This window comes from Staurois parvus, unplaced genomic scaffold (assembly GCF_062004578.1).
Source record: "Staurois parvus isolate SC_StPar_1 unplaced genomic scaffold, SC_StPar_1.0 ptg001158l, whole genome shotgun sequence".
NCBI lineage: Eukaryota > Metazoa > Chordata > Amphibia > Anura > Ranidae > Staurois > Staurois parvus.
The window spans coordinates 1011278-1022849 of NW_028318954.1; the positions used below are offsets into that span (position 1 = coordinate 1011278).

The following is an 11572-nucleotide window of genomic DNA, read 5'->3' on the forward strand; positions in this document are numbered from 1 at the left end:
TTAATTTCTGCACACCTGCTGTCAGAAACCATGGGGCCCCATACAGTCAACCTGACAGCACCCCCCCCCCCCAAAAAAAAAAGAACAAAAAAAAACCGCACAACACAGTTTACTATACTTCAGTTATGAATTAACACAGCGAGTGATTGGTAGTGATCACTCATTGTGTTCATTCAGGAAAGGAAGAAGCTGGCAAATGAGACATATTTACTGGAACCTTCCTCCACTCTATCCTGAAGGATCCTATTGTCCTAGTGCCTGCAGCTGCTGATGGGAAGGAAAGGCGGGTATGCAGCAGCACTGTGGGGGTCCTGGGCAGCAGGGGGAAACATATGGTGCACAAGGAGGGTGAACTGGGGCAGTTACTGGATCTGATCCCCTGTATGGCTCTCTGCAGCAGATGAAAGCCAATGGGAGGGAGAGGAGATGAAGTCAGCTTTCAGCCATACAGGGGATAGGTTCCAGTAATTGCCCCTCTGCTATTCCGATCACCCTTCCTGCTCACATCTCATTCACCCAGCTGCCTGGGCCCCCTACAGGAGGACTGGTGGTACCCCATTATCCACAGCCCTGCCTGCTGTGCCCTATACGATGGGTTTCCTCTACATGCAAAAGGTGAGTGAAGATACTCAAAATGCCCATGTGAACAAGAGTCAGAAATTAAGACAGGAAAATTTGTTGTTGGAGTTTTCAAGACATAAAAGAAAAAAAAAGCAAACAACCCTCCAGACTTCAATAATAACTAAAATATATCTTTCATGGTAGGGAAGTCCTGGCAAATAAAGATAATCCTAGACATTAGATGACCAACCTTTTTGTTTTCTTGACTGGTTTGGGTGACGGTACATTGTCTTTGAGCCAGCATGCCACAAACCCTTACAAGTGTTCTGTGTTCTCAGGGAACAAAGCAAGAAAATCTTGCCAGATTTATAGCATTATGTCAAGTGCTGGTTTTGTCACCTTGCAGGCCCCCCTCTGTCCTTGAGTGCCCCAAACAAGACAGCTTGTGTGACTGAAGCTGTTGAGGAACTGGTGCATGTCAAACTGTGCCAGTAATGTGTATGGCCAGCTTAGCAACAGTTCATAAACAGACCAATTCTAAATTACACTTCAAGCAGTAGTAAAGTCTGCAATAGTTTCTTGTTTTTGGGGTCCTCCACGTGGGTTATGCCATAATGTAGTACTAGTAATCATCCATATTTGCCTGGTCTACCTTCTAGGTACTGTATCTTTAGCCGCTTGAATCACAGGGCCGCAATGACGTCACTTGCCCGTGCAGCTCAGTGTACATTACGGCTGACCAATAGAGTCTCTTCTGACATATATACTCTGCCTGTGTCAGCAACTTTTAGCAATGTTGACTTTACTATCACTTTCAAGAAAAATATGTATACCCACAAAGAGCTTTTGAATAATTATGACATGGAAAAAGGGAGAAGTCTCCAATAAATCACAACAAGACAGTGACTGGACACCCTAATTTATAAAATATGATTTTCAAAAAAATCTCAACCTCTTCTGTTCTCCATTACATAGGGAGGGAAAGGTTTTGCAGTTCACAGAAGACAAACTGGAAAGCTGATATACCATTAAAATTTTAGTTCACTGCACATGAAACTACAAGTATAATGAAAAATACAAGTGTACTGGATTTCTGCCAGGAGCAATGGGAATTCTTCAGTACTTACAGAAAATGATATAAGCCTGAAAAAGTAAAAACTAAAGCAACTACCACATCTAAGGGCTGATAAACTGAAATATATTACATTTTTGTTCTTGAGAAAAAAACAGTACGAAACTACACATCATTTTCTTCGAAGGTACGAATTGCTCTTTTTTACTTTGGAAACATTTCATCATGAGATCCAATTCTGCTTGTTATGTGACACCCAGAAATAAGATGTGGCAACCAATTGCTGGAATTTCTCACCTGCTGCCCCTGTGGAATATGGTACTTCGAAGATATCTAGAGTGTAAATTTTTGAAAAATTGAAAATGATCCTTGAACTACTCGTTAAAACCTGTCAGGAGAATAGTACTGTATCTGGCTTCAGTACATTATAAGAACAAGTATGCAGCAAATAAAATTGGGACTACTGATTTGGGGGTTAGGCATGCAGCCATCAATATGTTGTGGCTCCGAAAGTACATGGGCTGAAAGAGTTGCAAAGTGTATGTGTAGAGTTCACCAGCCAGCATCTGCATTGGAAGCTTTGATAAAGCCAGTCATAGAAAGATCGAATCCCAGCTCAGCAGTGACCAGCCGAGATTCGATCCTTCTATGGGCAGGCTGGTTGTACAGAAATTGATCCACATCAGTACAACCAGTTTGTTGGATTTTTTTTTGCTGTGATCCCTGCCAGTGGCTTTAGCTACCAGCAGTGATCATTGTGTTCTGACGGTGGGGACGTCTCCTAACCAGGGGCGGACTGACCATTTGGAAACTCGGACACTGCCCAAGGGCCCAGGGTCAGTAGGGGGCCCCATGAGATGCCCCTGGTACCTTTTTCATAGGCTTTTTTTAATTTGGGCAAGGTCACAGGGGCCACTTGATCCCCTATTGCCCGGGGGCCCCATGAGTTGTCAGCCCCATGAGTTGTCAAGGCTCCTAACGCTCCGGGAGGAATTTCCCCATCAACACTGACTGTGTTGATGGGAGAATTGAGCAAGTTTCTTTCTTGCTTGCAACCCGTGGTGGAAAATTGCATAATCTATGGACTGCTTAAAGTGTTACTAAACCCATGACCCTGCATTCACTATATCTGATCTCCCACAGTACACAGAATAGGGAAATGCAAATAATTTTTGTAAATATAAATTGCTAAATACTTTTTATCAGCAATTAGAGTCTTGTGACTTCTATCAGTGTCCAGCTGAGCACTGGTTAAAGCTTTTAGGAGGAGCTTTCATTTTTCCCTGATTGTGCGATGAGGCTGCATAACACCTGACCCTGTCTAGAGAGTGCTGATCACATGCACTCTCCCAAGAAAAAAAAACAAAAAACAAAAACACAAACAAAAAAAACTCTAGCACAGGGGCAGACTGACAACTCATGGGGCCCCCAGGCAATAGGGGATCATGAGGCCCCTGTGTCCTCATCCACACCCAAAAAAGCTTATTAAAAGGTACCAGGGGCATCTCCATACACACCAAACTGAGCATATGCAGCTTGCCCCCCAGGCTCTGTTCTATCAACAGATGGATTGGGGACAGTAGAAGAAGGGAAGGATCAGAAAAGATGGGATCACACATCCTTTTTACACAAGGTGGAGAATTAACCCCTTAGGTTCCACAGTATGTATAACAAGCATGCTTTACTGCATATACACACTGATTTTACTGTTGTGGGTTTAGTAACACTAACTTCCAGGTTAGCTAGAAAAAATATTTGCCATTAATATGTGCATTTTTATAAATGATTTCTTCTATTTCAAGCTGTACATGGCCACATCAATCCCTGCCCTCAGAGGAACTCACTTCTTTAGCCCGCCATAATCATAGTACATACAACAGCCAATTTGGTCAAGTGACAGTTAACCTACTAGTAATTTTCAGGTTGTGGGAAACGCGCCATCCAAATACAAGGAGAATGCACAAACCCAATGCAGATATTGTCCTTGGAATCATACCCAAAAGTCCGGTGCATCAAGCCAGAAGTTCTAGCCTCATAGCCAATGCACAGCACTGAGTAATGTGATGGTACAATTCAAAAGTGTAGAGATGGAAACATTACATGTCCAAGGATAGAGGAGCTGTATGTGCTACCCTGCTGACCACAACCCCAATTAAAAGTCCTTTTCCCTATGGATGTTTAGATGCTGCAAGTCAGTCTATAACCCCCTGGTATTGTGCATGCCTCCGGACACCTGAACAGACTCCTCTGACACAGCAGTAATATGAGACAGAAGGATCACAGGGGGTCACTGCTTTTCTGGCTATGGGATAATGAAATCAATTGGGAGCTGATGACTCAAGCACCATAACCACAGGCTGCACCCAAAGTACGCATACATTACATTGTTACTTTTCCAACACAAATCCAAAGAGCTGGCTTTGGTAGACAACAAAGGGTTCCGATGTGAATTACAATTTAAATTGCTGATTCAAAGCCATAGCGATTCATCAGAATGGATTTTTCAGTAAAAATCACTTTTCAAACTCCTTAGAAGTAGACTGATAACACCTGATTCGGTACATGACAACTCGTAAGGCTAGGTTCACACATATGCAGGTTGCGTTTGAGTCGTTTCTGCATTGCGTTTTGTGTTGCATTTTTTCCTTTTTTTCTTGTTGCTAGGCAGATTTAAAAATCCAAAACACAGAAAAAATACATGCGTTCCTGCAGCGTTTCCATTGAAGTCATAGAAACAAAAAACACAATGTTTTGCGTTCAAAAAAGTCCCTGACCAGAGGCGGACTGACAACTCATGGGGCCCCCGGGCAATAGGGGATCATGGGGCATCTCATGGGGCCCCCTACTGACCCTGGGCCCTCAGGCAGTGCCCAAGTTTCCAAATAGTCAGTCCGCCCCTGTCCCTTTCCAAAAAATGCACTGGGTGAAAACGCACAGGTGTGAACATGTCCCCTAGGAAATCATGTTAAATGGGCTGTACTGCGTTTCTGCAAAATGCTTAGGTGTGAACCTAGGGTAAGAAAGATTCCTTTGGGCCGGTGTGAAGCAGGGTGAGTGAAATTGAGAAATTCCATTATAAAAACTGTGAGATTTGGGCAACTTCTGAAAGTGAACTTAAGGTAGTTATTAGCCTCGGTTCACATATATGCGCATTTTGCATGGGCACAAGAGCCCATTCATTTGAATGGACTCCCATGCCCCATGGCACGCAGGGAAGAAGTCCCTGCACTTCTTTTGAAAACGCAGCCCGCATGAGAACCTCGGTTCCCAGTACGGTTGTGTTTTCCAGTGCGGGCGGTATGCCATTAGAACTAATGGTACCAGCCCGCGGGTCCGTATTTCTCTGTGCGGGTGGTGCGGCTGCACGGATTTTCATGCGGATCCGCAGCGGCACCACCCGTACAGATGTGAACCTAGCCTCAAAGCGTATCTCAATCCAAGGACACAATTGACAGTATTACAGTTTATAGGTTCTTAGATATGGTGGCTGTATTCGTTTTTTTTCTTTATTTTCCTTTATTTTAATCTGGTAATCCTGCCACTAATACACTTCCTGTCCTAAGGAGACAACTGCACTGAACAGCTTTGTCAACCAAGGACAGGGAGAGTTAAGACTACATGAAACCTCCCTCTCTTCTCCATAACAGGGGGAGGTGTATTTTTTAGCCCATGAGATAGCAGGGAACAATGCTAACTGATAACACTGTGGGGGTTATTTACTAAACTGCATGGTTTCAAATCTAGTGCAGCTCTGCACATAACATCAGCTTCCAGGTTTTAGGTCCCTTTCACACGGGCGTTCTGTATGTCCGTCTTGCATCTGTCTGTTTACGCATGAAAAACTGCCCCCCATGTATTTCTATGGACTTGCGGATGTAAACGGATGAACATCTTTTGAGATCCGTTAATGTCCACATCCGTTAACATCTGTTTTTTTGAACGGAAGAAAACCTTATTTTTCTTCCGCAAAAAACCCGGAATGGACAAAAAACACATGTCAACGGATGTAAACGGACCGAAAACAGATGAAAACCAATCTAAACGGATGTAAGCTCATCCGTTTCTTCTTTGAAAAAACGTGACTGAACTGAAGAAAATTAACCGGATCGCCCATGTGAAAGGACCCCAAGGCTGGCCATACACTATACAATTTTCTTGAGAATTTTGATTTAGATTTACCAAAAACCATATAATACAAGGTCAAACCTAAACAACACTTTCAATTGTATCCAGTTAGGCAGGCTCTTGCACTACATAGTTGAAGGTAAATCTAAAGAAAATTGGATAGAAAATTGTATAGTGTATGGCCAGCCTTATTGTCAAAGTTTAACTGAACAAGCTAGAAGCGGATTGGCTACCATGCACAGCTGCACCAGATTCTGAGTGCACTGGTTTTAGTAAATCTCCTCCTGTGTTAGGACTACATAACACCCCCCTCACTTATTCATTAAAGGGGGAGGTATTTTGTAATCCACGGTGATAACAGGGAAGAATACTAACATTACTTTTTTTTTGCAGTTTGGTTGCAATTTCACATACATGGAATAGAATGGAAATTGCAAGAAATCATTGAAAATCTTCACAAGTAGCAATAGTCTTCGGAATTAGCACCTGAAATTGTGCACAAATTGCAGTGGTGTGACCGGTGATTAACAGATCAAAAAGGGAGCAAATATGAAAGGGGGTGGTATTTTGTAATCCACGGTGACAGCAGTGAATAATACTAGGCGATAACACTGGGTTAGGATTACACTGGCTCCATAACAGGGGGAGGCGTTTTGTAGTCCATGGAGATAGCTGGGAACAATGCCAACTGATAAAATTGTGCTAGAACTAAGGGCTTTTTCACATGGATGTTCCGATCGGGTTTGCCTGGCCGTGTTTCAGGCAGATCTGATCGGAACTTCCATTCTCCACTATGGAGCGATGGATGTAAATGGACATGTGTCCATTTACACCTGCCAACTTGCGATACGCAAAAAAGGGATGGATGGGGATCCAATACCCCTTCCGTCCTTCACATTGGGTCGGATGAAAATGGACAGGCGGTCTGTTTTCATCTGACCACCCATTGTGGAGAACGAGAATCTCTGAGTCTACTCTGCGGTAGCGGAGCGAACACAGAGCTGTCATCCGCTTGCTCAGTGGGGATCAGCAGAGAGATCCCCCCACTGAGCAAGCGGATCCGCTAAACGGGTCCGCCCCGTATGAAAGGACCCTAAATACCACCACCATCTCTTCTCCATAACAAGGGAGGTGTTTTGTGGTTCATGAAGATGGCAGTGAACAATGATAACTGATAACAGTCCAGAGGCAGCAATTACTGGAAGTTATCAGCTCACAAGATTTCTGGCTGGATGAACAGCTGTGATATTTGTCAAAAAGACATCACAAACCATTTTCAGCGCTGGTTCACACTGATGTGGTGTGGAATTTGCAGCGTTTTCTGTGCGAATTCCGCACTGCATCAGAATTGTACCCCGTTCATGCGAACCACTGCGGGTGTGCAGGTTAAGTTAACAACACCCCAAAAGCAGTCCGCAAAACATGGTGCGATGTGCAGAATCCGATCGCATAGGTGTGAATATCTACGCGATCGGATTCTAGTACCTACCCAAAAAAGGGTCCTGCACCTTTTTGGCACGGGTGTGGTGCGATTAGAGCCATACAAAATGTATAGCTCCAATCGCATCGCACACAAATCGCATATGATTTGCACAGGAATGTGGTGCGGTTCCTGTGTGAATCACATGCGATATACCGCACCACATATATGTGAACCCAGGCTAAAAACTAAGTGCCGCTCATACCATTGCAATTTGCGAATTGAAATTGCATCTAATGAATCTGAATGTCAGTGTCCTAGCATGTGCGATTTTCTGCAGCGCGATTTCAAAAGTAGTTTTTACATTATTTTTTCTGCAGTTTTGTTGCGATTTCACATACATAGAATGTAATGGAAACCTCCCTGCAAATTGCAAGAAATTGTTGAAAATTTTCACAAGTAGCAATAAAGTCTTCAGAAATCGCACCTGAAATCGAGCTGAAATTGCACACAAATTGCAGTGGTGTGACCGGTGACTAACAGATCAAAAGGGAGCAAATATGAGAAAGGTTAGTGTATATATATAGATATATATATGGGCAGCACAGTGGCTAAATGGTTAGCACTTCCGCCTGGCAGTACTAGGGTCGTTGGTTCGTATCCTGACCATGCACCACCTGCCTGGAGTTTGAATGTTCTCCCTGTCTCTGTGTGGGTTTCCTCCAGGTACTCCGGTTTCCTCCTACACTCCAAAGACATGCTGGTAGGTTAATTGGATCCTGTCTAAAAATTTTCCCTTGTATATGTATGTGAGTTAGGGACCTTAGATTGTACGCCCCTTGAGGGTCAGGGACTGATGTGAATGTACAATATGTATGTAAAGTGCTAGGTAAATTGACAGCTATATATAAGTACCTGAAATAAATATACACTTTAAAGGGTGCAGTGGACTTTGAAGGCAGATTTATATGAACACTTTTCAGTGATGCAAGGTATATACATCAATGCATTGTGCTATTCATTTTGAACATCTCAATGCACTAGGGCAATATGCATGCATGGCAGCACACTGTAATGCATGGCAACCCACCATCGTGCAATGCAGCATAACGTGTGACAGGTCTGATAAGTGGAAAGTTTTGGTGTGTCCACAGCCCATTGATTTCAATGGGCTACCTTAATGCAGTGAGTTAATGCGTGACATTGTGTCTGTTGATGCAACATGCAAATTTAAATGAGCCCTTAATGGAACCCCAAGGTTACAGGAGCTTCTTTGAAGTATCCTGGACTTGTTCATGTGCCAAAAAGCTGTCCTTTATTAGCAGCATTATTTTATTCACACAAAGAAGAAAAAAAAAAAAAAGAAGAAGAAGGGGAGGTAACAAGGTAACAATAGTACACAAATAATTAAATACAAAACAAAAAGGGAAAAACAAATATAAAAATACAACATCATGGCCCTAAATACCCCCAATAAAGAAACAACAACAAAACAAAATATTGCTCAATAAGCGAACCTGACAGTTTCCAATAGATTCATGAAAAAAAAAAAAGGCAACCAACCCTAATGTGCAGTGACCATCACATTTTATTATCATACAAGAGTTATATAGTGCTAACAGTTTGCACAGCACTTTATAAAATGAAGGGAGGCTGCAAAGTTTACAGTAGTCTGCCAAAAAAGATGAACTGATGGTTTGCCCCCTATACTCACCATACATGTTACAATCTGACTGTACAATCTCTTTTAGATCTATTATTTCAGGTACTTAAGAGCACCATCAATTTATATGTATATATACACACAGGCATACCTCAGTTTACGAATTGAATGCATTCTCCAGGACGTTTCATATTATAAAAAATTCATAAACCGAAACGCAGTTTCCCATAGGAATGCATTAAAAACCCATTAATCCGTTCCAGAGGTCAGAAAAAAGTAAAAAAAAAAGTCTTTTATCTGTTCAATACTCTTTATATAGTGCACTTTAAAGGCACGGGGCCGGCGCTATAAACCTCCCAGGTGCAATGCATCCTGGGGAAACTTGCTTCATATTGGGAAAAACTTTGTAAAGTGGAGGCATTATTTTCATTGGATTTTTATTCGTAAACCGAAAATTGTTAATCGAGGCGTTCGTAAAACAAGATACACCTGTATTTCGTACGTTTACATCAGTCCTTAAGGCGGGCCATACATTATACAATTTTCTTGAGAATTATGCTTTAGCTTGACCAAAAACCATATATGAGGTCAAATCTAAAAAACACTTTCAATTGTATCCAATTAGGCAGGTCCTTGCACTACATAGTAGAAGGTAAATCTAAAGGAAATTGGGAAGAAATTGGACAGAAAATTGTATAGTGTATGGCCAGCCTAATCAAGCGATGTACAATCTAAGGTCCCTAACTGGCATTCATACATACACATAGTAAGGCTGGCCATACATTATACAATTTTCTCAAGAATTTTGCTTTAGATTGATCAAAAACCATATAATATGAGGTCAAACCTAAACATTTTCAATTGTATCCAATCAAGCCAGCTCTTGCAATAAATAGTTGAAGGTAAATCTAAAGTAAAACTGAGCAGAAATTGGACAGAAAATTGTATAGTGTATGGCCAGCCTTACCCTCAAAGGGTGTACAATCTAAGGTCCCTAACTGACATTCTAAGGCTGGCCATACATTATACAATTTTCTTGAGAATTTTGCTTTAGATTGACTAAAAGCCATATAATATGAGGTCAAACCTAAACAACACTTTCAATTGAATCCAATCAGGCAGGCTCTTGCACTTCATAGTTGAAGGTAAATCTAAAGAAAATTGCATAGTGTATGGCCAGCCTAAGGTCCCTAACTCACATTCATACATACGAAGGCTGGCCATACATTACATAGTTGAAGGTAAATCTAAAGGAAATTGTATAGTTTATGGCCAGCCTAAGGCCAATTTAGACAGGAACCGATTAACCTACCAGCATGTCTTTGGAGTGTGGGAGGAAACCGGAGTACACAGAGGAAACCCACGCAGGCACAGGGAGAACATGCAAACTCCAGGCAGGTGGTGCCATGGTTGGGATCTACGAAAGCTACGTAATCTCCTAGATTGTAAGCTCCGAGGAACAGGGTCCTCCTATCCCTCTTGTATTGAACTGTAGTGTCTCCCGTTATATTGTAAAGCGCTATATAAATCCTGTATAATAATAATGTCTAATGTACAATAACTATGAAACTGTTCAATCCATTTGTATCCAATCAGACAAACTTTTGTACTAAGTTGCTTTTGCTAGATCCGGAGGAGATGGTACAATGAAATTGTAACGTGTGCCTTGATGGTCCTTGGCTCACCTTAGATGGTCCTATGTGGACAGCCAGTGACACCATGACATGCCAGAGCCTGCACTCACCTTTTATCCTCTCCATGCTCCCAAGTCAGCGCACCATTCCCAGCTGTGCTCCCAGTGCTGTCACTCTGCAGCCAGTGAATGGACTTCACAAATGTCTCAGCTCCTGATCTGATCACAGGGACTGGCCAGAGATCCTCCTCCAAGTCCTGCATGTGAACATTTCACCTTTCCTAATTGCTTCCCTATGAGGTCTGCTGTCTGCCAGAAGTCTTTGTTGATGTGAGCTGCTGGGCTTAGCTGAAGTGACTGCACAGAGCCCTCACCCCTCCTCTGTCCCTGCTTGACAGGCTAGTGAGCTTTTTCCTGTCCTGTGCCTCCTCCTGCCCCCAGATCAGAGGACACACAGGGTCCCAGTCATTCCCCACCCCCCTCCACTCCACTCCAAAGCCCACACATTGCTGACAAGCTTTTCCAGGGAGGGTCTGCTGCTGAGGAGTGCCCTGCCTCACCCTTCTTTCCACTCCAAGAGCTCCTCACATTCTGTCCTATGGGAGCCTGGAGTGTGTGTGCCAGAAATATACCCCATGTACAGAGACAGGTGTGCAGTGAGGGATAGCTCAGTCTTCTGTAGACACTTAAATCTGCATGTTCTACTACTGGCCACTGCTGATTTGTGCTGGCTTCACATCTATGCAGGTTGCAGTTTTTTGGCACGTTTTGCCTTTTTGAACATTCTTTTTTGCAGCGTTTTGCATTTATTTATTATTATTTATTTCAGGTACTTATATAGCGCTGTCACTTTATGCAGCACTTTACATATATATTGTACATTCACATCAGTCCCTAACCCTCACGGGGCGTACAATCTAAGGTCCCTAACTTACATTCATACATACACATACTAGGGCCAATTTAGACAGGATCCAATTAACCTACCAGCATGTCTTTGGAGTGTTGGAGGAAACTGGAGTACCCGGAGGAAACCCACGCAAACACAGGGAGAACATGCAAACTCCAGGCAGGAGGTGCCATGGCTGGGATTTGAAC

The 11572-nt window shown here is 42.8% G+C and overlaps 1 protein-coding gene across 2 annotated transcripts in view; it reads right to left on the reverse strand.

Annotated features, from left to right (window-relative positions):
- The window catches only part of AFAP1L1 (actin filament associated protein 1 like 1), a 131787-nt gene extending 120897 nt beyond the window's left edge, over nt 1-10890 (reverse strand). For both annotated transcript variants that reach the window (XM_089659453.1, XM_089659452.1), the window contains exon 1: nt 10586-10890. In XM_089659453.1, the coding sequence (XP_089515579.1) occupies nt 10586-10601 (16 nt within the window). In that variant the 5' untranslated portion in view covers nt 10602-10890. The remainder of the gene's footprint in view (nt 1-10585) is intronic.
- Nucleotides 10891-11572: the final 682 nt, after the last annotated feature.